Source organism: Aythya marila, assembly GCF_965140915.1.
Source record: "Aythya marila genome assembly, chromosome: 6".
NCBI classification, from domain to species: Eukaryota; Metazoa; Chordata; class Aves; order Anseriformes; family Anatidae; genus Aythya; species Aythya marila.
In genome coordinates this window covers 790,267-818,050 of record NC_139047.1, presented here as the reverse complement: position 1 = coordinate 818,050, position 27,784 = coordinate 790,267, and the positions used below count along the sequence as shown (strand labels likewise).

At 43.7% G+C, this 27,784-nt stretch overlaps 1 protein-coding gene across 1 annotated transcript in view; it reads right to left on the bottom strand.

The window, feature by feature from the left end:
* SATB2 (SATB homeobox 2) overlaps window positions 1-27,784 on the bottom strand; it is a 138,013-nt gene that overhangs the window by 17,111 nt on the left and 93,118 nt on the right. The window contains exons 8-10 of the mRNA XM_082763059.1: window positions 25,345-25,557; window positions 19,722-19,877; window positions 8,570-8,767 (exon numbers count right to left, since the gene is read on the bottom strand). Coding sequence (XP_082619185.1) covers window positions 8,570-8,767; window positions 19,722-19,877; window positions 25,345-25,557 — 567 coding nt within the window. The remainder of the gene's footprint in view (window positions 1-8,569; window positions 8,768-19,721; window positions 19,878-25,344; window positions 25,558-27,784) is intronic.

The following is a 27,784-nucleotide window of genomic DNA, read 5'->3' as shown; positions in this document are numbered from 1 at the left end:
GGAGATTTATGAATTTACATGTTTCAAACTTCCGAATGCTCCATGAGAGGCACCATATATGTGTTTGTACTCACTGGTTTCTGGACACCGAGACCTTTTGAAATTAGGTACTGCAATTTGAGTTGGTCCTAAATTACTGGCCAGTGGCTTTAAAATGTATTTATTTGTATTTAAGCACACATTTTTTTTATGTTCTAATTCAAAACATGAAGAAGTGAGCAGAACTGGAGAAAAAGACGCTGGAAAGGAGGCATAAGGGGACACCTACTTCCTTTCATGTGAGTAGCATCATAAATAGAGAAATTAAATTTTCTAAATACATTATCTGATTTTTGTTTAAGACTTTTATTAAAGTCATGTGTGATGTGTGTTCAGAATGTAGCCTTTGTTGTTCCACAGCTAGGGATCTTGCAAACAGCTTCGCTTTGTCTGTGCCAAGATATTTTGGAATATTCTTTGAAACACTGTAAGCATAGATGACTGTGAGAAAAAATATGTGCTACTGTACTTCTGGATACTTGATGTGTGAGAATAGTGCATACACACAGAAACATTTCCTGTTTCAATCTGTAATTCCTATAAAAGTCCATACAAACATGCAACAACATGCATACACAGCGGAGAGGAGAGGAGAGGAGAGGAGAGGAGAGGAGAGGAGAGGAGAGGAGAGGAGAGGAGAGGAGAGGAGAGGAGAGGAGAGGAGAGGAGAGGAGAGGAGAGGAGAGGAGAGGAGAGGAGAGGAGAGGAGAGGAGAGGAGAGGAGAGGAGAGGAGAGGAGAGGAGAGGAGAGGAGAGGAGAGGAGAGGAGAGGAGAGGAGAGGAGAGGAGAGGAGAGGAGAGGAGAGGAGAGGAGAGGAGAGGAGAGGAGAGGAGAGGAGAGGAGAGGAGAGGAGAGGAGAGGAGAGGAGAGGAGAGGAGAGGAGAGGAGAGGAGAGGAGAGGAGAGGAGAGGAGAGGAGAGGAGAGGAGAGGAGAGGAGAGGAGAGGAGAGGAGAGGAGAGGAGAGGAGAGGAGAGGAGAGGAGAGGAGAGGAGAGGAGAGGAGAGGAGAGGAGAGGAGAGGAGAGGAGAGGAGAGGAGAGGAGAGGAGAGGAGAGGAGAGGAGAGGAGAGGAGAGGAGAGGAGAGGAGAGGAGAGGAGAGGAGAGATCTGCACCAACAAACTTCTGAAAAGACTGGCCCAGGGCAGGGAGACCAAGCATCTATTTCCTTCTCTGTCATAGCCTAACTCCCAGCACTGCCCAGAAGCTGCAGAGTTTCCTAGGGGGATGCTGTGCAACATGGGAGGAAAAGCAGCTTGCTTGCTCTCTGAGATCTTTGGGGGACAAACAGTGCCATGTACTGTTACAGCACAATACAATATTATTTCCCTCCCCATGTAATTTTTATAATTGCCTATCTGTACACAAGGGCCAGCTGCAATGATCTGGGGCTCTAACTTTATTCTAAGACTTCTGTATGGAGCATGAGAATAAAACGCTGCCTACAACCAATAGCCTATAAACACTTACACAGCTCTAAAGCCTGACATTACCATTTATATACAAATGCGAGGAACAGAGAACATTCGGGGAACACTAAAATGAAACAAAAAAGAGCAATGTTTTTAACTGCAAAATTTTCCAACATAAGTGGAATGGAGGCTCATCCAGCCTCAAGATTTGCCTGCTGCCAGCCAGCACAAGCTTCAAAGGTTACGTGAATTTAAAGAGCTTTATTTAGTAATCTTGCTCTGGATGTTTGCTCATCCTCAACCTACCATGACTCTTTACAACACTGGCAGCTTAGCATTTATAACAAGGCCAGCACTGGAAGAAACAAGGGCTAAATCTGATCAAATTGTGTGTGAAAGGCAAAAGGGTGAGACGGCAGGGGCCAGAGCAACAGTGATGTAATTTGCTAAAAAGACGACCTGTCAGAGCAACATCAATGTAAAACCACCACCCTGCTGATTCCTGCCAAGTCTCCACAGTACTAAATCCACACATTCAGATTTGAAACGGATTTCTGCCTTGAGCAACCCTCTGTAGGAGCTAGGGGAGCAGGAGCAGAACTACTCCGGGGCAGCCCTGCACAAATGCCAGCCAGGCAGACAGCTCCCTCCTTCCTGAGTCCCACCTCACTCCTGTCCCTGCTCTCAGTTGATCCTGCACCAAATGAAAGCTGTCTGGGAGCAGGTGGCACAGAGGTGGCCTCACAGCTCCAGGAGTCTGAACAAATACCAAAAGCTGCACAGTCTTTTAATATACTGATGACTGCTATGCAGAAGACAACTCTGGCAGAATAAAAATTGCCACCTCAGAAAAAAACAACAACAACAACAAAAAACACTATGTAGTTGGTCTCCCATTTCTAGGATTAAATAGAATAATAAACTAAATTAATTTCAGAGCAGAAGCAGTATTGCTTTAATTTGAATGCAGTCCTCGCTATCATTATAAGGGGAATCACAGGCTTAAAGTTAATCAGCAGCACTTTTCAGCCACATTAGATATCCACACTAAACAGAAACAGCTGAAAATGCGCAGTAGGTAGTTTTGGCTATAGCAGTCAAAGCTTGGTGGCTTTCCACTGCAATTGGAATAACTATCAATCATAAGAAACTCTATTGAATACCTCAGAGTCTAATATAAGGGGTTCATTGTCATACACAGGCTCCTGTTGCCTTTGTCAACACTTGTGCAAGGCTCCTGAGCTACCACAGCCTGTCAAGAAAATGGTGGGCTCCAGAAGGTGCAACTAGCAGGTGTGCATTGGGATGGAAAAGCAGAGCATGAAGCCCCAGCTTTTGCTACCAAACACTGCATGTCTGACTCCCGGACATGGGTACTGGAGCCATACAAGAGAGCAGTCCAGAGACAGCAGACATTGGAAAGGTTTACACATACTGCTTTCTGCTGGGATGTGGCCACATCTTCTAAATAGCCCAATGCATCTACTCAGCTTAGACAGTAAGCACCAAGTCAAACAGAGAGCTAAGCATGGTTTGGGAAATCAGTTTTTGCCTGAGTTTCACAGACAACCCAGTCATGTCTTCCAGTATATGAAATCTACTGCTGTAGTACACACAACCATGGTGAAAACTCACTGCATATATCATCCTATAGATTATTAAACCCACTATGTTCCTCTGTGGAATAACACAGCTTTGTTTCACTCATCATCTGTGACTGCCCAAGTATTATTAATTAATATTATTTTTTAAGAAAATAAATTTTAAGCCTCAGTGTTTTCCCCATCTGCATGCTATGTATTCTACGACCCATGAACTCTAAGATGTTGTTTGAATAAGATATTTCATTAGGAAGCACCACTGTGGTGTTCATTCCCTTCTTTATTACTTCTAGAAAGAGAATATGAAATTAGTTTCATTGGATTGCCATCGCCACTTGCCTTGACCCATTTTTACTAAGGATCTGTGTTCTACTGTTTTGTATTTCATCGTCATTTCTAAAATATTTGTTCCCTTCCATCCCTCACAAAATGACAAAATTAGTCTTTCATTTACTTCTGCGGTGTGTTATTTTCCGCATATTTAAAGAAAGACCACAATGTTTGCAGTGAACACACAATACAAAAGACCTATCCTGCAGCTTTCTGCTATGCCTTCTTTTATTTACTAATGTTCCCTCATGATTTATGATCTGAACTATTATGAATTGCCGGATTTGTCTAAATCAAAGCTCCTGAGGGAAAAAAAAAAAAAAGGTGGAGGGATGTCATTTTTAAAGAGTTTCAAAAGTAACAGAGTATCAGAAAGTATGGAAAAACCATTCCTGTTTCTTTAAAGTCAACATTTGATTCCTTTTAAACCAATACATACCTACGAGCTTCTATCTGATGGTTTATGCAGCAAATGAAATGCAAGGTTTCCCTGCTTTCTGAATAGTAGGTACTTTAAGACATGGGGTCTCATTACTCCGGAAAACTGGCTTATCCACCTTAACACTCCAGAGACAACATCTTGATTCATCATTTTCCAAGCTGAGTCAGGTTTTTCTGTCCCAGCAATTAACAATGAATTAGCACTATATTAAAGTGCCAGGCAAGATGGTTATTATCTGGGGTGGTCACCTTGGACACAGCAGACGAGTACTGGGAGAAGGGAGGGAAATTAGATTTACTGTGTCCCAGCATGTCTGTAACAAACACCAAAATCCCTTGGCTAGCAGCAGGAAGGGGTCTGTAGGCACCTCGCAGTGCGAACACACCAGAAAGGTTCAATGCCAGCAAATAGCCTGGAAACAGTGGGATTTAGCAAGGGATGGAAAGTACAACAGGGTAACTAACCCTTGCCTTTGCAGGAAACTAAACACAGAAATGTGAGGACTGCTTGCTGCAAAGGAACTGCTTTACACGCAGTCTGTCTGGCAGAGCTGCATATGAAGAGCCAGGCCAGATAGAAGTTTCAGCCAGGATCCCACATGTGATGGTGGGAACAGGACGAAAAATATAAAAATGCTTTCCAGAATACCCTCCCATCCTCCAGAAACCCACAACTTGAGCATTCTGTAAATCAAAGGTGGACTCCTCGTGGTATTGAGCTAGGCACAAGCTTGCAGGTCTCCTTAGTCCCATAGCAGCACTTGGTGATTACAACACACGGAACAGAACAGGAAAGAGAAACAGCTATTTAGTGCACACCTGAATGTCCTTAAAAGCCAAGTGCATGGCTGTGGAGAGCTACGCCTGTGTGCACAGCAACATGTAGGTGTAGGCTGGATGCTTTGCAACCGGCATGCGAAGGAAAATCCGTGCCCCAGCACATCCACATGGTCACACCCGATGCTGCCAGCAAATACAGCCATGTCACAGAGCTCCACAGGGCTCAGCTTTTATGACTCTTCAGCACAATAACAAATAAATCAAGTGTGCAGGGAAGAATTCCTTGTGCACTGAGCTTCCACTATAGATATTTTTCATTTCAGAAACAGGAAAATATTTAATTAAATGGCTTAATATATGGCTGACAGGAAAAATCTAATGGAAGACAAAAAAATATATATATGTTTCTTTGTAAAGCACCAAGCCTAAAACTAAACAGGGCAAGCGATACAGAGCAGAGGGAAAGAACCTGCCACAACAGAAACAACAATCCTTTAAACACCAAGATCCACGTTCAGTCCAGCTGATCTTCTGCAGCAGTACAATAACTGCCCTGCTGCACACACCTTGCCTCTACAGTACAGAAACCATTCCCGGCTTTGGGGTGATTCCCTCACTGAAGGTATACCCAAGCCCAAAATCAACACATGAACTACACAAAGTTCATCACAATGAAATATTTGCCATTTCCAAGAGCCTGTATCTGGAAAAGTCTGGAGTTGATCTACTTGATATCTTTAGCCTGGCTATGCCTCTTTTGATGATAGCTGGGAGTTTCTTCCAAGCCCTTCAGCCTGCAAGAGGGATGTTCCCAGCTTAGAGAGGGCTCAGTTGGGGTGGCAGGGAGCTCTGGCAGCAGCATGAGGCAGCCTGATTTCAGGCTCTCCCAGTCTCACAGTTCGAGGAGCACAAGATTCAAGCATCAGGTTCAAATTACGGCACACATGCCAAAACCTTCAGAACAGAGAGAAAGAAGAGGGTGGGCAGAGAGAGAAAGCAGAGGTAAGAGACTCCTGCCTGCTTCAGAAGTACAGCACTACACCTGCTCTTATTTACGGTGCTGCTACTCAGGGCTTCTTCAAAGGATTGTCATCTTGACATCAAGGCTGCAGGTAAGGGCTTCATTTACAGTGCATTTTTCACTAGCAAAGTCTGCAAAGCGAAGTAGGTCAGTGACTGCAGCTCTTGGATGTTTCCATCCCCTGCTAAAATGCAGCCAGGCACCACAGCAGACGTTCTGCACCCGCCACTGCTTTGAGAAGGAAATTAGAGTTGCTTTCCCACTTGACACTACAGAGGGAATTTTAGACAGGCAGAATGTAATTACTCAGCCTGGAGTTTGGCCAGGAGTTGAGCCCAAGACCCCCTACTCTTATGCAAAGTGTCACAAAATCTCCAGTGACTCTAAGTGTGAGGACCTCAGTTTTACGTCTCTTGCTGCTGTCATTGATTCTTCATGGCTAATTACCTAATAGTGACCCTTGCACCAAAGCCAAAAAACAAACCTTGCTGCCCGAAACAATCCAAGTCCCAGAGACTGAAAACTACACAAAAGTTGCTTGGTGCGGGGTTATCATTTGACAGTAGGGAGCAGGTGGAGAGCAAGCCTCCTGTGTCTTGCACTGGTAGCATGCCTTGCAGAAGCCTACTGGGGTTTTTGGATGGGCAAACATAGCTCTAAAATGCAGCACCCCCCAAAACACAAGCCTACTGTATCAACTGTATATCAGGGTCTCTAGAGTTTTGCTGTATGTAGTTGCCAGCTGGTTCCATTTATTTTTCTTCATTTTTCATATTTTGACTGTAATAAATAATTAATCCATGGCTTTGTAACTTGCTGACAAATACAAATGCATCACATTCCAACGCAGTGTAATGTGTCACTCAGAAGAGCCGACCTGCACTGCACAGAAAAGTGATGTGCAGAAGACTTTGGAAAGTAGGCTAATCATCAAGGTCACCAACAAGAGCTCAAGGAAACTTTTTCTTCAAACTGTCCCTTAGAGGATAATCCTACTTGGTGTGGGCACCAGAACTGGGTTAATTTGTTCAAAATCTACACAAATCTAGTCATCTTCCCACATGTTAGCTCAACCCTTTACCCTTTTGTAGCTCCTTGCCTCCAAGATCTCACAAACTTTTGGGAACATAGAAGCCAAAACTTGCAACATTAATTACTTAACAACACTTCGTCTATTTTACCACTCTGATGATCTGAACCCCAAGAACCACATTTTTTTTCTTCCAGGCAAAGACAGAATGGAGAGCAAGGAGGAAGTCAGCAGCAGAAGAGACAAAGGAGACTGAACGAGGCAATAATTAATCTGGGTGAGAAAAAAGTGTTTCAGAAGGGGCACGGCTACAAGACAGAACCCCCCCACCACCACCACCTTTGGAAAAAGGTGATTAGATTGTTGGCAGCAGTACTAGCAGCAGCAGAACAAGAGCAGAGACAAAGAATAGAGGCTGAATGCCAAGGTTCACAGCAAGAGTAACAAAGCAGTGCAAGCTGTGATCAAACAACAATGTGGAGAGTGAAGGTGGGAGAAGGAACTGTGAGATTATCGGAGAGAAACACAGTATGGATGACTGAGAATGGCCATGCAATGGGATCAGGCAAGTGGCACTGAGGCACAGTGACAATTCAAGAGGATGTTGTGCCACAGAAGGTGTCACCTCAGATTTGTGGATTGAACAAACATATCCCCTCTCAGTTGTCCAACCTCTGCCCCTGGAGTTCTCTTGAGCTTCATGAACTGTCACACATTCATCCTCCCTCCATCCATCCTCCCTCCTCACTGTTGTCATTTATCAACCTTTTGTCCTCCTTCCACAGTAGCTGTTTGTATGTAATGACAAATCTGTGCTCTTCCGTAACACTACCTTACTTTCTGCCCCATTCTCTGAAGTACCACCAAAGAATACTGGTAACCTAAATAATAGCTACATAAAACAAGCAGAAGAATAAAAAGCTTCTTCATAACTTGTAGCCACCATGCTGCTCCCAGAGCCAGCCCAAACAACCATCAACCTCTCTAGAAGGTTCCTCCCACTACTGGCCTGGTCCCTTCCTCTACTGTGTGCTGGTCTCACTTACTGCATGACACTTGCCATCAGCTGGAAGACCTTTGAGGTAGAATAGCACTGTTCATTTTAGTTAATTTTTAAAACAACGCCTAACAGAGAGACTTCAGATTAAGAGCTACTCCAGTGTTTGGTGCCATGACCAAAGTACAAGTAACACTTCACAATCTCTCTTCCCACCATGAAACCAGTAAACGTTTTAAATTACGGGATCACAAAAAATGCAGAGTGAAGAAAGGATCTCTTAAGTTTCCAAGACCAGCTCTCACTTCAGACCAGTCCTGAGCCTCTCTTGACCACCATGACATGTTCAGTTTTGTGATATCCCTCAGTAGTTATTAGGGATGTGCATACAGCTGATACAGAAACTAGAGGAAATATGGCTGCTGTTGCCTGTTGGTCACAGTCAGAAAGCGGGCATTGGGGTGCTCATGTTCTGTGAGAAGGAACAGTTGATGAAACCCCACTCCTATTCTCCCTAACCGCACACTTCTCATGGTATTGCTGAGGCACATATTTGTACTCCTCCAAATGTTGGCAGCTTTAGGCAACTAAATTGTTTCAACCACAACACAACTACTGACACTAAGAGAGCTCCAAAATATCGCTACCACTGACCTTAATGTTGTTGCTGGCATAGACTGTCACATGTCCTTTCTTGAGCCACCAACATGACCATGCACACACTCTCAACACACATGCTGCAATGTACACACAGTGAGCTCAGGACGTGAGAACTGTGGCTTGCATGCAGTCCTACAGACAGATGAAAATCAGCATGTCCTAACTCGCACATCAGAGGGAAGCTGGAAAGAGTTGCTTCTCTCTACTCCTGACAGCTGTTACCCACAAAAACTCCTTGAGAGGATGTTAGCACTCTGACCTGCACAGGCTCAGGAGTGAGCTGGACAACATGCTGCATACGCTCGCTGTGGTGATGTCTGGACTCCTCCTCATAGATCACATCCCTCTCATGCTGAGGAAGGTTCAAGAAGCGGCGAATGGTGCAGAGGTTCTCCCAGAGGGTGCGGTTTTCTGGACTTGGGTTTTCTTTCCAGCGAAGTAGCTCACAGAGCCAGCCCTGCAACAGGAGGGTCAGCAGAGTTAATTCACTGAGGAACCAGATGTGAGTGAAACCTCAGCTAGCCTTAAAGCTCTGTGCTGCAAGTTTTACTGTTCATCTCACACAGAAACCTCCCCTATCCTCAGCTGCCCTTTGGTCTTAACAAATGCAGGATATATTAAACTTTCTACAATGTAAAGAAACATTCAAAGAAACAACCAGCAGAGTTTAACAGGAACTGGGAAGCACAGTATCTTGCCTGCTGTTGTAATATCACCTCACATACAGAATGCTCGAATATCTTTTTTTTTTTTTTTTTTTTCCCTATAAAACCCAGAGTTGAAATAAAGGTGCATCTCTACTTCTTCCATTTCAGAGTCCCTTTATGTCATCATCTGAGCATGAGCATGGGAGATGTAACCTCTAACACTTGGCTAACAATCCTCATGCAAAGGTTTGCAGCTGCAGGACCAGGAATTCAACCACCACTGAAAGTGTTTGAAAGAAGACATTATCAAGTAAAGCCCTTTGATCCACTGTTGCTATATGTGACTCCCCCACCTCTGAGCCCCACTAAAACTTGACAGCTTTAAATAATCAAATAATGGCCACTAAATATAGAAGATTCAGCCTCACAGGAAGGGAATCCTCTAGTATTAACAGGAAAGAAGCAAACAGGGCTCTCCAGAAGTTACTATATAAATCCAGAGAGACATTATGTGGAGGTAATTCTAAAGCCAGCTACCAATCCTAATAACTGAGCTTAATCCTGCTACATTACTTTATAGTTAACTTGAAATGCCATCAAAAAGTTAACACTGTACTCTCCAGAGGGGCTGAGAGCTCAGATCACTGCAGGAGGAAGCACCAGCACTTCAGGAAAACGAAACCATCCTAAAAACAAAGCCAGGCAGAGAGCAAAATGGCAGCAGAAATAAGATGAGAACAGCCCACATGTGTGTGGAGGTGACCTGGGCTCCCCAGCAGTTACCCAGGAACAGGGGCTGTTGCTGCACCTGCGAGGGGTTCGCAGCCAGCCCATCCTGCCTGCCAGCAGCCAGTGCTGCTTGGAGCTGGGGACAGCAATCCCTCTCCTGTGCCTGTGTGCAAGGAGACGCAATGCAAATGCCAGAAAACGAGAAGATAATGCCGAGGATGCTGTCAACGCGCCTTACTGACTCCTGTCAAAATATTTTACCTAGTAGCTCTATAACCTATCATTTTCGAGCTGCAACTCAGCATTTTGACACCATTTTGACAGGCACCTTACAATACCTAAAAGATAACTTGATCAATGTTAAAATTGTACAGTACAAGAAGTAGCCAAAACTGTGTTTTTCCAAACACTGATGAGAGCAAGCTGAACAGACAGGTTCGTTACAGGCTCATGCGGTGTTTTTTCGGTACTGCTTTTTTGTATCACAACTTGTAAGCCATTGACAACTTCTAACATGCACTGTAAGCCCCATATATAATATCATAAGCCGTTGTTTGTCTCACTCTCCACTGTGTCTTCTGACCACCCCCCCAAAAAAGGCAAGATTTGATTATCTCCGCTGCATCAGCCAAGACAGCAACACCAGCTGTTCTCATTGTGCAGCCTCTTCCTCGCGGCCTACATGTTAATAACCTGATCATTCCATTTTCTCCTTCAACTGCCGGCTGCAACACAGCGAAGAGACAAAAACCCAGGCCCATCTGCAGCAGCTGTAGGCACTGAACTGTGAAGCCACTAGGGATTTATAAACTAATCTGTAACACAACACTGCCTTGTTTTTACAAGTGAGAGGCCACATTTGTGCAGACCTGATCTTTTCTTGCAATAAACTAGGAGGGCTGGGGGGATGGGGGGACAAGGATGAAAACAAGATATCTAATCATTTACTTAGGGAAAAAAATCTATATTTTTCAAAGTATTTTGACTGGTATTTGGGTAATCTCTCAGCCAGGTGATGTCCGCAATTTAATTTGGTTTGACCATATCCCTTGCCCTCAGTTCTCCTCAATCCCCTTTCTCCACTCAGAAATTCCCCAAAACTTTCTTTTAGAGAAGACAGGAAAAACCTCCCAGCTCCACTGTATGTTCTCAGGGGGTTCTCCATACAAAGGAAAAAAAATTTGAGATGGAAAATAAAACATCTGTGGAAAAAACAAGCTCCTGTTTCTCCCTGCTTTTCAGTGATCTGAGGAAGTCTCCAACCAAACCCTTTCAGACGTTTCAAGCAGGTATGTTTAACATCTCCCAAGGGATGCCACAGCATGGAGACCAATCATTTAACAGCAAATAGAAACAACACCCCGCATCTGGTGGAGCTGAGCCCAGTGCAGGGCAGGCCTGTGGGAGGACAGCTCCGGGTCTCTCCCGAGGGCTAAGGGGCACCTGGCTCTGGCAGAGCCCGGGGACAGTTCAGCCGGGCCACCTCTGCTTCCCAAAGCTGGCCCAGCTAGCCCAACAGCGACGGCTGCATTTTGATTTATCTGTCCCGTTATAATCAGCGCTCATTACAATCACTTAGAGAAACACTACAGGCCTCATTATGGACTACGCACTCGCTGCCATTAGTCTTTAAGAAGGGTAGTGCTCAATTTGCCTGGCAACATGCGAGGTCCTGACCTTGGAGCTATTAGGGAAAAGATTAGACTGTAGTGTGACCATGTGTGCAGACATGAGCAAACCAAATTAATTTCTGGCAAAGGGAGGCACCAGGCAAAGACCCTGTCATCCTGAGGACACCTGAGAACTTCTCAATTCCCCAAAGGAGATAGGCTAATGGCACGTTTAAAGGAGCCTGGTTCTGAAGGTGAAGCACATCCACGGTATTTAGAGAGATATTAATCCAGTTTCCCTACAAAGTATTTGCTTGGCTGATCAGATTAAGGGATCTAGCCTTCAACAGCACACCCCCACCACAGCAGGCCCCAAGAAATCTGTGATACTTCACAGCCTCAGACATATTGCACCATGTGTACCCAGCTGCTACAATAATTAGCTTATGAATGTATCAGCTGGTTCTGTGATTTTTATAAATAATAACTAACCTACAGAGCAGAAAGATTTTCATGAGCCTAATATTAGCAAGAAATTGCAAGGTGCGCCTAACTCTGAATTGTCATTGTGCTAAATGCCCTGTCTCCTCTCACATTTTGTGTGACTGGATCTCCCCCAATACCATTTATAAATATTTATTTTTGAATCAGCAATGGCAATGTATTTGTGGCAGCTTTCTTCACAACAGCTATCATTCACTCACCCCCACACATACACACGCGTGCCCACTGTGTGCATGTGTACACTTATCTGCATCAAATCTGACCTTTCACTGCTCTTTTCCTACCCTTCCCTTTATTTATTCGAGCACCCATTCTCTCACCCATCCATTTGAGACCCTATCTACCCATGTACAGGGGTACTTACTAGGGAATAGCTAGGGCTAGTGTGCGAGAAAATACAGCACTGCAGCTTACTCACACATTCTTTATGACTGCAAGTAACTGTCTTCCCCATGTACAGATGAAAAGTCTGCATTGGATTTTTTAAATTATTTATTTAAATAATCTTAGCATGCCATCCAAGAAAGTTTTACAGTACCAGGCAAAAAAAAAAAAAAAGTGTAAATGTCAAATAAAACAGTGACAGATGACAGTATTCTCTATTGAATAGCACCGTTTCTTCGTGCATGTTCAATGAGAACTCATGAATTATTAATACGCAAATCTCCTTTTTCTGTTAAAAAAATCAACTTAGGGTTTTTTGGTTGCATTTTTTTTTCTTTTATTTATTTCTTTGGGTCTGTGTATGTTACACAGAGCTTTCCAGGAGAATTATTTCGTTTAAGAAATGCTAACATACAGAAATTCTTGGAGCTACAGCCATTCACAGTGCATTTTCACCTATAGCTGCATTTATTGGCACAAAGAAGGAAAAGTGAAGAACGACACAGTATTTCGCCACCTTTTCCCTCACTCATCCACAACATCTGAGCTAATTTCATTACAAGTAAATCCAACTTCTGTGAACATATTCTAAAAATCTAACAACATACCCTTCCCCGGAGCCGTGATACCCTGTTTCTGATCCTGCCTCCCCTGCACATCGCAAGTCTCACTCCACAGCACAACCAGCCCCCTCGAATGCCACAGAGTTACCAGGAGAGTTTCAGATGTCAGCCTGAATATGGGTGGCAGAATCTGGCCCTTAATGTTGGCTTCTAAGGTTCTTAAATGGGAATGTCTTCTATTAGAAATAAGAAGAGGAAAAACAGTACAATTAAAGGACGCTTTTGGCTCTACAGCCAGGCACACCCAGTGCTTGTGGTTACAAGGAATTCTGCTCAGAACTTCCTTCATTTCACCCCAAAACTTGTGGAGGCATCAAGAATCTAGCCCAATTTAGATCGTTAAAGAGAACTGCAAAGAAGTGCTGGCCTCTATTTTTGTTGTTCTCATGAGACAACATAAACATTTTCTAAGCATTTTATTTGATAAAACAAATAATATCATATTAATGTCCTATTTTTAACCTCTCTCTCTGTCTCCTAATCAAATACATTTCCACATATCTAGGCAAACAACAACAAAAATCTGCAGGAAGCCAGCCATTCCCATTGTGCTTTTATGCTGTTAAAGAAACAGTGTGCTTACTACACCAAGGCATTATCCTTGGCACACTCAAACCCCCTCGAGGGACAGTTAGCTGGTGCAGCAATCACAGACATATTCTCTGTCACTTATTCCTGAGCCCTTTTTAGCAGCTTGACCCTTTCACTTTTGCTCAGCTTACCCTAGAGCAGGGGAGGCTGCTCCAGCAGCCAGAGTTACCAGGCTGCATCAAGCTCAGGTTTTCCAGTCTCAAAAAAGGTAGGCACAAATATCTTAACTTCCCTAGCTGCTTCCTTGATTCGACTCAGAATCAACCAAGGGCCAAATTTCTGATCAAAGGACAAGAAAGCATGTAGGAAATGTTTGGGCTAAGTTATACTGGGGCTACAGGCCAGTACTCAGGCTTCTAGCAGCATCTCTACCAAAAGACACTGCAGAAAGAAGCAGCTGGGTATCTGTGGTGGCTTACCCACAAGCAGCTCATCTCCTTGAGCTGGACTGCGAGACACTTCCAGCCTGGTTAAAACTGTAACTGAAATGACCTTGTGCCTCCCTATATTCACATTGAAATTAATAATAATAATAATAATAATAATAATAATAATAATAATAATAATAATAATAATAATAATAATACAGTTAGTTTTCTGTCCTGACATTTTCTAGGGTCTCCAGTGAAAGCATGAGTAGGCAAACGAGTTTTTAGTAAGAGTGATTCAGGAATAAATCTCAAAAATAAATGTAAAAGGCCATTTCCTCACCCACATAATCAGTGCAGAAAATGTCAACATATGTGACAAAAGGAAAAAAAGCAGCAATGATTGATGCAAGTCTTGGAAGACCAGGAAAGAAATGATGTGCTATCCAGAGAAAGCTCCCCTTCTACATGGGATCACAGGGAGTCCTCTGGTCAAACTTTCTTGGCCTCTCTTCCTTCTGATCAGTTTGGGACTCTGCAGTGCGAAATGAGCCAGATAATATTCAGCTCTTGTTCCTTAGTCGCCAAACTCTCTTTCCATGAATCCAATAAGTGTCTATTAAAATAAATAAACCCCATAATGATTCAAGATAACCTAATCAAGAAAGCTGAAATGGATAAAAGACTAACTGTAATGGAGAGTTCTGTCATGGCTTCAATGAATTCTTGATGAGGGCCAGGGGAGGGGGACTAAACCTGAGAAGCTTTACTGAGAGCATTTTGGTACAGTTCAAGGTTAATCGCTTGATAGCCTGAGTTTTCTGAAACAGTCAGTACTTTTCCTCCTCCAAAAATTTAAAGCAAAATGCAAAAGCACTGGAAAAAGCCCCAATTCCATTACAGCTAGTTTCTCACTAGCCCTATAAAACAAAAAATAATACAAAAAATGAATGAAGTACATGAACCCTGGCACATCTTAGATGGAAACACCAAGTCTGCTTACATCTCTTAGCCTCATAAGGAAGGATGCTGTGCACTGAGAATATTTCCTGCATGCCAAATTCAAACAAGCTCCTCTCCGTGCTGGAGAGGCAGTGCAGGCTCGTGGTTCAGGCAAGCAGCCTGCCACCAACACCCAAGTCTGCCAAAGACTTCCTGAGCAAAACCCCAGCTCCACAGCTGCCCCTGCTTCGCTCATTTGCTGAGAGAGGTGCTGCTGCAGATGCAGGTCAGCTAATGTCAAAGGTACTTAAGAGAAATTTTAAGCTTAGTTAAGGAGATAAATGTCTTTCTATATTTCCTGCATATGTAAAAAGAACATCAAAATGTCAGTACAACAGATAACCTCCAGCTATAGAGATTCACAAGCATCATAAAGGCACTGAGATGCTACAGCAGGAAGAAAGGCCATATATACATACATTATATGCACTATGCACCTTCACAACCAGCTGTGTTTTCTAGCTGTTGTTCATTGTCACTGGAATCTAATTAGTTCAAGGGCACAGAAAATACCTATTCTAAGCTAAAAGGGGGAGAGAAGGCATCCCATCATAAGAAATAAGGGAACATAAATTGTGAAGGAAAGACAGTGAAGGACAAAACCTGCCTGAGGGTGACTGCTCATCCCTCTCACAGTACCCCTGGTTTCTTCTTGGAGCAGGGGCAATGTGACAATGGCCACAGTGCTGACAACCATGTAGAGTGGGCTCCCACTGCGGGGCTAACACCTGTCCTTGGCCAGAGACAATCTTTGTGGTGTGGCAGGGATCTCAAAATGAAAAGTCAGGGGAATTGACACAATGATTTCTATCCACAGCCCTGCATTTCTCTGACCATGAAGGGGCTCAACTGAAGGGCTTTCCTGCCCTAACCCTCACCCCCAGTCAAGTTTCTTCATTTGTTCATTTTTAAATGACACAAAGACATGACCCAGAGACTGAGCTTTGCCAGCTTAACGTTCTTTCAAATGTTGTTCAGAGAGAGTTCTCTCTTGCTTTACTGTGTTGTAACTGGAAAAAAATCCAGTCCCTTGAGGAAGAATTTGAGTTTCAAGGGTTTGCTTTTTGTTTTCACTGGACTGGTGATGCTGGAGGTCAAACAGTTCCATCTACCCTAGCCTGGGGCAGATGCCCAGCAGCCTGTGCCTCTCTTCTTCAGGCTGCTCCAGCCTGATTAAGGAAAATCACTTGCCTGAGTGAACTGTAGGAAGTTTGGTCTCCTATGTTCATACAATTTTTGCCTTCCCTCAGACTGTCAGCAAGGGGTCCAGTTACCTATGCCCACTATATGTTTTGATAGTGACTGTTTATTATGAACAGAACTATATTCCTGAACTTGTTTTACATAGCCTAGGAAAAAAACATCTGCTGAGCACAACACAGCCACTTGCTAGGACTCCCACTAGCAGAGGTCAGAGGGATGACACTGCTGCACAGTGTTACAGAAGCGCTGGCACAAGGTCTTGGGGGAAAAAGGTTTCCCCAAAGTTGACCTGTAGAGAAGCTGCAGAACTGGACGTGGAAACCAGCTTTCCTGACAGTTCAAACCTGCAGCATTGCTAGGTCAAAGTCTCTACCTGTCCCACTGCTCCGTTCTGGAGACATGCAGGCCATCCAAACCTCTGTGAAAAGGCATGCTGGAAACTCCCAATGAATTAAATATAACCAGGAGATTCTGAAGTGCAGATTGGAGGCTAAATCCTGGTATTCCCACCACATTCAGAACCACTCCCATTGTGATAAAACAAGTCTCAGGTTTATTCATTTAAAGGACAAAGGGCACTAGCAGGCAGCATCCCGAGAGAAATACGCTATCCAGGGGGTACATCACTTACAGCTGGCAACTAAAATAGGATAACACTTTTGGAGGCTGAGTTTGGAGGGCACTAAACACCTCAGCTCCTACTGCCTTCAGAAGGACAAAGGAATGCACAGCGCTTCACAAACAAGACAAAAAATATCTATATACGTTGCAAGGACTAAAATGTGTATTAATGGAAATGTGACAAGTCAATGTCTAAAATGAATGGCTTGAGATCTTTATGAATCCATACCACCACAGTACTTCTGTGAGGTCCTGTTCCTTACATTTATGTTGCCTTGTGAGCTCCACAATTTGTATTCTCAGATTCTACCAGCTGCCCTTCCCTTTACTTGCTGAACTGATAATCTGCCATGATTTAAGACTAAAGATGGCTACTTTTTAAATTAGAGGTCAATTAACTCCACTAGTAGATGATGCTGCTTGTAATAACTGTTCTCAGTGGGTACCACTCTTCCTGTACAAAGACAGAAGATGAAATGAGGCCTCCATTGGCTCTGGTTGCTCTCTCGGGTACATGACATACAGCCCTGCATATAAAATGTCAAAACAGCCCTGTCGGAGATTCACTGGCTGCTAAAACTGTGAAGATCGCACAGCACCGTGGATTGCTGTTGACAGAAGAGCAGTGCCCAACATAACACATGCCTTGTTAGCAAACTGGAAGCCTCTCAGTAGTCTGGGGTGAGGGAATAATAGAAGAAGCCAAAGCAATGCAAGCCAGGCCTGCGGAGAACAGCAAGTGAACGAACCTTGGCGGAAAGTCCAAGCAAACCCTCAGAGTAGCTCTTTTTTCCCCCTCTTTCAAACTCTCTTTCGTCTGTAAATATGGGTAGTTTTCAATGAGCACTTCCCACCGCATAACTCAGCTGCTGAAATCAGCAGCATTGTTACCAGAATAGCCTGTAACTGGCACAACAGGCCTGTACGAAGCAATGGGAAAGCCCCACCACTAAATTTTAGGCAAGCTAGACGTAAGGTGACACTGACCACCCCACTGTGCCACCACACACCCCTCTGCGATCAGCTGTGTCTTTACTTTTTGCATTCCCCCTGGCCACAGGGCACTCCAGCCAGCTGTGGGACACCACAGGCACACCCAACTAGGCTGGGGGTGGGCGCGCAGGTGGGCTTTGGGCAAGGGGGGACAGTGTATTGCTATGGTTGGTGACTACAGCTTCTTTGTCCCTGCCTTCCAGTGCCCTCACAAACCACTTTCATGCTCCAACAGAGAGCTATGACATCTCAGCATGGCAAATGCTGGGTCATCCCAGGGAGCCAGTATTGCTTTGGCAGGGCTGTGAAACAAAGGAAACATTAGCCTGAGAAACGCTTCTTTATTCGCCTCTGCTGAAGAAACAGAACCTTTATGGGCAGTGACTTTGCTTTAAACAATAACATTTGTGGATCCTGTTCTTAACCTTCTGCATCTGGCTTTCAAAATCTGCCCTGCTCTTTTTCCATGTGAAAGACTATGGAGCTTATTTTTGTTTTGGTGCTGATGTGCAACGCTGCCAGAGAAGCTCACTCAAGCTGGCACAGACTGAAGCTGGTGAGCCACCCAAATTATTGTTGGGTGGTTCAGTCCCTCTCTATTTCAAGAAGCCTCTGGGTATAATGACAGGAAGCTTGCAGGCAATTTTAAGCCAAACCTCAGAGAAGCTGGCATTCTGTCTGTGTTACACACTCCTTATTAAAAGCTGTCCAGTCCGGATTCTGGGTGGAACTTTGATATCTGCATGGAGTAAAGAATAAGGGGCACGTTTGCAAAATCAATTGTGCAGTTTTTATATTTACTGCACGTTTACCACATATGTCATTTATTACACAGTGGAAAACCGTTAAATGCACAGTAGTTGTGCCAAGTGGCATTATGCTTTTAACAGCTTTATTCGTTTAACAGCTCCAGTTCTCATTATATTTTGCCATGTGGTACATGAGATTTTTATGCATTTAACAGTTTAAGAGGGTTCCATGGTATTTTCCTTTTATGTATTTAATACTGTGCCTGGGATTTTGTTGGGGGGCAAAGGGATTGTGAACTGTAACCCCTGTGCCCTGACAAGAGAAAGCAAGAGGAGAAAACAACAACAAAAAAAAAGATTAAATGAGAAAGGAAAAATGGATTAGACCTCCATGTGCCAGGGTGCAAATACCTGTAACAAGGACAAGGCTCTTCCCTGTGCTTTGGTAGCCTTTGACGCTTTGCTTATATGCCTTTCAACTTCTTATTTTACATCAACTTTAATCACTACAATATTGTTTTCCTGCACAGAGGGAAATTGGATATTTCTCGATATTTCTATCCTCTCACAGACACATTTGTGCACTTTTGTGTCCATATTGATGCCCTCTCCTAGCACAACAGAGTAATTTTATCCAGGATCAGAAACAGCTCTTTTCACACAGAGTAAACAATTCCTTCCAGTGGTCTCCAATCCATTTGCTGCCCTTCCTACAAGAGAAGTCTGTCCTCCTTTCTACATAATCCATTATTGTATATTATATTTTTTTAAACAGTTGGATGAAATTTTTAAATTACTGGATTCTCTTCAACAATTTCACCCCGAAGTAGGTTCACCCACATGTATTTTTTACACCCAAGGTGAAACTTAATCTAGGAGAATACACTGCAGTGCCCTCTCATCCCTTTTTGTAAAAATGATTGGATCTGATGTGAATTATTCACATGGCAATACCATATGCAGCACATACAAGAGGGAAAAAAAAAGAAAAAAGGAAACACCTGCCTAATATGCAGTTTCCCATTGCCTTCCTTCAGTTAATTACTTAAGAAAACAGTTTCTTTACCTGTCAAATGACAATGATACCGTTATTTTGGAAGGTCCTTGTCCCACCAATAGAAGTGTAAGTTATATACCACAAGAGGGAAAAGACATACGCATTTCTACAAAAGGAGGGAAAAAGCCTGGCTGTGAGCTGGTCCTTTTCCCAGCCTATTTTAAAAGGGAAAAGGAAACCACTTACGTAGGCAAACACCAAAAAAACGACATGTTCCCCAGTATTTTTACTGGTGGGAGGAGGATATGGGTCTAGTTCCAACCCTAAAGTTTGCTTTAAAAACAAAATCCCCAAAAGCCCCGCAACAACAAAATTCCCTCTACCACTCACCTGACTTTTATTGGCAGCCACTTTGGCAAACAGAGCTTGAGATACCTTGGCCCTTTTCATCTCCTGTTGGATCTCGTCATAAATGGCAGCTGTGATGTTGACGTTGGCGCCGTCCGCCTTAATGGGGAGGTCTGTTGTTGGTGTCGAGGTTTTGGCCTACCAAGAGACCATGAAAATAATAATTTAAAAAGTGCTGCTTTCAGCCCAGCCATCTGTGCAGAAATTATCAAAGGATTTCAGTCAGCTGATGCCAAACTGCATTAGCTACAGAGGGACACTTCCTGTCCATTATTCTAATCAGGTTAATTGTGATTGGAAATAATTGCAGTGCATTCCTATAGGACATGCAAGGCCCTGTCAACTCTCCCCCTCTCCCTCTCCCAGCATGTTTATTGAACAGCTCAACAACACGATAGGTAGCTGGGGCGCTTGGCTGCAGGCAGTTGCTGAAGTTTTTGCTCTGCCAGCTAGCTGCTACAGCACAGACACCAGCCTCTACCTTCTTCCCCCCTCTCTAAAAGTGGCCTACACCTTGGAGGAAGAGCCAATTCTCCCAGAAAAAATGAGTAAATGGGTAGAGGTCTCTAAATAATAAATTATTACTCGATTTAATGCACTCCCTCAAGTCTCCCTCATCCTTTATTAAAACTATATGTATGTCATTTGAGTATGTATGGTTTCCCAGCCTTATCATCATTATGCTGGCCAGAAAGTCACCTAATTTCACCTAGGAAATCAGTGGAAATGAAAAAAAAAAAAATCATTTCATAAAGCTGGGCTTTGGCATGCCTTTGATGTGCTGCCCTCATTCTCCTAAACTCATATTGAGATTTTGTGTATTCCACTGCACTCCTTTTAATTGAATGATTTCCCATCAGCTTCTGTGACAAATGAAGGACAATAAAGGATGCTGCCAGTACTTTCCCCAGGCTGGACTACCCCTACAAGGCTGCTATCAGTACAATTCTGCAGGCTCCTACAAGATTTTTATTTTAAAGCCCCTTCACCACGGCCATCCTCAGATGATGGAGGCTGGCAAGGGAGTGATGGCAGCACGATGCTTGCTGAACACTCGCACCAGCAGCCCCTTGGAGTGACAGATCTCATTTGCTTTCCTGAGGTCAAAGAGAAGGGATGCTGGGGCTGTTCCCTGAACTCTTATATCTTTTAGGGGAAATATATAGGTTACTGACATAAAATCCCTGTTTTCTCCTGAGACATAAAGGTCTTAGGAAACAAACCAAGCTAAGTTGCAAAGCTCATACATCCAGACATATCCAAATCTCCCATAAACTTCGATGATGTTCAGCTAATTGGCCCAATTATAGATCTTTTCAGCTGGCTTCTGTTTTTGCACCAGATTTGAAGGCTGCTAGAGTACATCTAACATTAATTTTTAACTAGGCAGACATGCCCAAATGCCTATTTGTTAATGAGAAGGTTAACTAGGCAAAACCAAGCCTTCTGAACTTCTTTTATTTTGCTCTCCTCCAAATCTTCCTATCCCTAACATCTTTTCTGCACCAAGGCCCATGTTAATAATGGAGACAAAATCCAATCAAGACAACAATATAGACCAATCACTCTTCCTACTGCTTCCAGATCAAGCTTCCATCAACCTACATCTCCTCTCTTGCTGAAGCCAGTCTGAAGGGGGTCAGGAGCAGCCAGCATCAGATGCAGCAGCTCACTGAGCACAACCACATAGTGCTATGTTGCGCAGTGCCCAACTGAACATGTGCCCCTGGCTCTGCAAGTGCCCCCCTTCTGCCTTAAGCCTGCCCTGGCTCATTCCCTGCTTGTTTTGAGACAGCAGTGCTGGCAGCACAGGACCCATGTAGAAAGGGACCAAGACTGGTTCTGCCTCTGCTAGGGACAGCTGGGGCAGGCCGGAGCCTCCTGCACCCCTGGCACCACAGGAGGCCAGGGCCCGACTTGGCTACAGGCCCTGAGCAGGTACAGCCTGATGGATGGACCAACTGGGATCATCACAGATAGATAAGAGAGAGGGCAATTGTGGGAAACATAGGAAAACAACAAATAGATCATGGGAAGGAAGAATACTGTCCAAATCTGTCAGGATTCATTTACTGGAGCTTAATTTTACAGAAGGCATTGCAGGGCTTTGAACAGTATAAAAAAAGCCTTCCCAGTTGATGGAGCCTTTGGCTAGCTCAGCAGCTGAGGTCACCACAGCCCCAAAGGTCGTTACGGAGGTCTGAGATTCTGAGAAGAACAAAATTAGCATGTAAAAGAAAGTTTCAAAATACAGCTTCATCCTGCATGGGTCCCCTATGCTGCTAGCTCTGCAGCCAGAAGTCAGAAACCAGCCTGCCCTACACGCCCTGAAAGCCGGGCCATTTCTTATTTAATCACCAAAACAGGTAGGAAAGTATCACAGCTACCACAATAGAGTGCTTGATGCTAGAGGCCTAGACTCAAAACTGGTCTTGATATTAACTAGACGTTTGCCATTATTGAAATGTCTCATTGGAAATGGTGAAAGAAAAGGAAAAAAAAAAAAGGTTTTGTAATCACAATGCCAGAGTGCTGAAATCTCAGCAGTAACTGTTCATCTTCCGCAGTGAGGAGAGAGCTGGCTACATGTATGCATTAACCTTTAAAAGCTCAGAACCCCTTCCCCAAAGTACTTGCATCACTTGCTGCATCAATCTGCTGCTCTCACCTCCACGCTTGTCCTGGACAGCATCTGCCTGTGCCTGGGGAGAACCCGTGAGGGGGCTTCAGGGCTGACTCTGAGTAGCAGAGAGTTGAGCTGAGTTATGCCACGTGCTCATGCACCTACCTCTACAGCTGCCCTAGCACTTACTGATATGCTACCCAGCACACTGAAAAATCATTCCCAGAAGTATTGCCTCAAGAGATTGGTATCTATGGAAACCATACTTCCAAATGCCATTAAATCAACTTCTCCAGCACTGTAACATAACTCTTGAAAGGCCAGTACAGTTCCTCTTTACCAATAATCACCACTACCTCCAAAGCACTGTTCTCTGGGGTATATAACATACTCTCCTTGGATGGTGATTCTTCAGGGAATTGCTGCGCTGTGCATGAACAGGGTATTTGTCTCATCAGGACTAATACCGGGCATATGGGGAAGCACAGTATCCATGCTGCTTGCCCAGGAGCTGGGAAGCAGCCTCATTTGCAGAGGTGTCCAAGTTGTCAAAACAGCACCTGTGCTGACTAGTGCTGGCCCTCAGAGGACTGGGGAAATTTTATCCAGTGGGCACAAGAGAAGTACTGGGTACACAAAGGTTTCTGTGTCGCTTTTTGTGATTAAAAATCTCACAATATTCCACCAGATTCTCCAATAAAATAAGGCAAGGACGGGCTGCTTTATACTTTTACAGTATGGTTTTCTAACAGTGCTTAGCTCTTAAAAATGAAAGTAAATTTTCCTTTATTTTAAAGCTGTGGTGAACATGGGAAAAAAATGTTATTTTGACAAAGAAAAGAGCTGGAGTGACTGATTTGACAGAGATTGGATTTTTATTTTCACCGGACTGCACCTAAGCTGTCCATTTCTTTCTGTTTTGTTGTTTGTTTTGTTGTTTTTTGTTGTAGCAGGAATAAACTAATCTTTTCTTGTAAATATAAATGCATAAAGAGGATACACTACTTAGATGCTAAAATAGTTCTCCTTTTTTTTTTTTTTTTTCCACAGTGTTGTGGTTTAACCCGGCCGGCAGCTAAATACCACACAGCCATTCGCTCACCCTCCCTTCTCCCTCTCTGGGATGGGGGAGAAAAACGGGAAAGTGAAGCCTGTGAGTTGAGATAAAGACAGTTTATTAAGACAGGAAAATAACAATAATAATAACAATAATTATGATAATAGTACTACTACTAATAATAATGTGTACAAAACAAGCAATGCAAAATGCAACTGATCACCATCAGTGATGGATCACCATGCAAGTGATCACCATCAGTAGGCTGGACCGATCCCCAAGCAGCCGCCCCCTCCCCCCCCCCCAGCCAGCCACCCCTATCTATTGTTCAGTAGGACCCCAGATGGGATGGAATACCCCTTTGGCCAGCTTGGGTCAGCTGTCCTAGGTCTGTCCCCTCCCAGCTCCTGCTGCACCCCCAGCCTGCCTATTGGCAGGACAGAGCAAGAAGCTGAAACGTCCTTGGCTTGGTGTAAGCACTGCTCTGCAACAACCAAAACATCAGCATGTTATCAGCACTCTTCTCATCCTAATCCGAAACATAGCATCCTACCAGCTACTAGGAGGAAAATTAACTCTGTCCTAACTGAAACCAGTACAGACAGAAAGGTAACCAAAAAACAAAACAAAACAAAACAAAAAACAGTTATACAACAATGAATTTTGCATACAAAAATTCGTCATCAAATTCAGATTGGCAGAATATGCTTGCTGTCAGTGAAAACAGTTCTTTATATCATGTATAGTGGTGAAGTGCACCCAAACCAGGGTTAAACAGAACGTGCTCAACAGTTTCTACAAAATCAGCACACCTTCCATAAGAATGATTAGTTTGCATTCAACCCCCCACTCCAACATGCTTACTTCTTTTTAGCAGCTGTGGCTCCAGAATTCAGTATGCAAAATGCTCAGTAATACTATTACAAGAATGGTCAAAACACACACAGCCTGAGCGAGCACTCAGAGGCTTTGCAGACTACCTGACTGTGGAAGCACCAAAGCAGGAGGGTTTTTCAGGCCTGTTTATGAAAGATCAAGTGCTAGAGCTGAGCTGTCATGTTTGCACAACTAGAAATTTCAAACTCAAGTCAGACAAATATCATGACAAGAGCTGATCATTGTCCCTGTGCAAGCACCCTCTCTTTTTCAGAGTATACCTCTGGGACTGCAAGCAGCCAGGTAGAAGGGTAGATACCCCATAACAGTGTATTATGTGGAGATTTTTTCTTAGTGCAAAGGCACAACCTATTCAGGGAAGTGGGTGGCGACAGCACATTAATAAACACACATAGTTAAATCAGTGAGGTGACTTAACTGGTTTGAAACTGTAAAGCATCATCTCTTGTCCCAGCGCCCTGCTCATCTCTACTTTCAGTACTTCAAATAATTACTAGTGTAAACCTGTAACTCTAGGACCATCATTTCCTATGCATAATACAGAATGCACTGATTTCTAGCAAAGGCTATCTAACCCACTATCAACTCCTGTTCACTACACACATTTTATTGCAACATATATGAAACTCTTCATAAGCCCCAAAATTTCCTGTGTTCTGCAGAACCTAACAGACAAACCTAAGACTAAAAATTATGTAAGTAGTCTTTCCATAATGCAGTCTGCAGCAGGCATTTAGTGAACATATACGAACAGCCTATATGTAAAGCCCATATGCACCCTTGCAAGTATTAATGTCACATACATTCTTCTTTGTGTTTATGGCATTGATCAAAGCTAGAATCATTACTACGCCTTGCTGAAATCCAACAAACATCTCTTAAGAGCCGCTACAAAACCTTACCAAAGGATTTCCACAACTCACCTGGCTGAAGGGAACAACAGACAGAGGAAGGGCAGAGAGGAATACCTTCCCTGAACTAATCAAAAGGACCACACAACAAACAGGTAACGAGGAATCATATCTTACCTGGGGGGTTCTGGAGGAGCTTGGGCTGCTGGCTGCTGAAGACACCATGCTCACGTTGGGGTTCATACTCCTTTCTCTCTCATCCTGATAGATACGATCACGCTCTGAGTCAGGCAAGTTGAGGAAATTCTGCATCGCTCTCAAGTTTACCAGCAGGGACTGGGAAGCAGTCCTAGGGTCTTCTTCCTTACGCAGGATCTCAGACAACAAGCCCTGGTTAAAAAAAAAAAAAAAAAAAAAGTCCAGTCGTGTTGTTGTTGGTTTTTTTTAAATTTGTTTAGCGTAACCAGCTGGGTAGCAATATTGGGAACCTACATCAGAATCTCATGGTCTCTCCCAGAGGGGATATTTTGTGTTTGTCTTCTAGGGGCTGGCGTTTATTCTGGGACAGTCCTATTCTGGCACTGTAATAAGCATGTGAGCATGGAGATGCTAGATATGAAAGCAGGTACACCAAGTAGAAGAAATTACAGTTACCACCAGGTGCTTGCTGCAAATATTTTAGGAGCTGTTATATGTCTCTGTCTCTCTCTCCCTCTCTCTCTGCTTTTACTTGATGCTGGGAACACTTGGCAGTTTTGTTCATCTTTGACAAATCTGCCAAGCTTGGTAAATTTAGTTCCGACATTTAAGCTGTGCAGGAGGTTTATAAAGAAAAATGTTTGGCTGGGGTTAGATGTTACAGTCCGTTCATTTTGGTTTGGACAGTTGTTTCTGAGAGGAGAAAAATGGAACAAATAATAAAGCCTCAGATTCTAGCTTTAGTGATTTAACCCATTCTTTCACGTCTCATTTTAAAATACCCCAGGTTTCAAGTTGCAACAATTAATGAACACCATATTCTCATAGTTTTAACAAAAAGCATTATGCCAGGAGGTAACAAGTACAGTACTTCCAAAAAATAAAAAATTAAAAAAAAAAAAAAAAAAGAGTTGGAAAGATTAGACTACTATTAGAAGAGGCTTAAATCTAATGACAGGATTAAAATTATGCATAACTGTAAGCATTCAGTAGTTCCACAGCTTATCTAGAAGTTAAGGCACAATATACAAGCCTAGATCAGGGCTGATGGAAACCACCAGAGTGGAGTGCATTCAACCAGCTTCTCTGAGGCACCCCGCTACATTCCCCACTTTACAAAGGGCTATTTCACTCCAAGAAGCGGTAACAGTCACTTCCTGAACTCTGTGTGTTTACATGTGCTGGTGTACAACGAAGCAGAGAGGGATAATTTCTCCTGCCTGCCACAAGCCTGAGTGCTTCAGAACAGCAGCCACAGTGTCCAACTCCATGCGGCCGCCCAGTAATGACCAAATGCCAGCATTTTTACTATTTATTGATCTTATTGACTACAATTCCTGACAAAACAGACGAGCAAATGTGTGTCTGTATCTGCTTTATCTGTTATCTGCTTTTAAACATCTACATTGGAACACGTATGTGCAAGCTCTATTTCAGCAAAGTTTACGCCAGAAGTGCTCAAAACAAGCTCCACAGACAACCAGCAGGTAGGTTGCACACAGCTTCATTTTTTCAGTTCCAAAACTACAAAATAAAGAGATGGATTCCTGCTTCTATTTTCCTGTTGTTATCAGAACAGTTACTAGATGGACTGAAGTGGAAACTGAGCCACAGTGGGACCCTCTGACCAGAAATTGGAGGAGACGGCTGGCGAGAAGCCAGCTAGTGAAACAGGCCCATGCCAGGAAAAAGCTTAAAGAAGGTGTGGTGCTGGGCAGGCCCTGGCCTTGCTTCTGTGACTGTCTGCAGCCGTGGCATAGCCGCATGCTCATACCCAGCTTCTTCCTCAGAGTTTACCACCCTACAGAGAAGCTGGGGACACTGTAAAAAAAATTCCAAATTTACCAGGCTCCCACACTGAGGGAAATTAACAAAAACAGGATATCTCAGAAGCCTGAACCCGTGACTTGAAGCATTCCAAGATCAATACAGAATGTCCCTATTAGAATTTCACAGAATCACAGAATTTCTAGGTTGGAAGAGACCTTAGGCTCATCGAGTCCAACCTCTGACCTAACACTAACAATCCCCACTAAACCATATCCCTAAGCTCTACATCTAAACGTCTTTTAAAGACTTCCAGGGATGGTGACTCCACCACTTCCCTGGGCAGCCTGTTCCAATGCCTAACAACCCTTTCAGTAAAGAAGTTCTTCCTAACACCTAACCTAAAACTCCCCTGGCTCAACTTTAGCCCATTCCCCCTTGTCCTGTCACCAGGCACGTGGGAGAACAGACCAACCCCCACCTCACTACAGCCTCCCTTGAGGTACCTGTAGAGAGCTATAAGGTCAGCCCTGAGCCTCCTCTTCTCCAGGCTGAACAAGCCCAGCTCCCTCAGCCGCTCCTCGTAGGACTTGTTCTCCAGGCCCCTCACCAGCTTCATCGCCCTTCTCTGGACTCGTTCGAGCACCTCGAT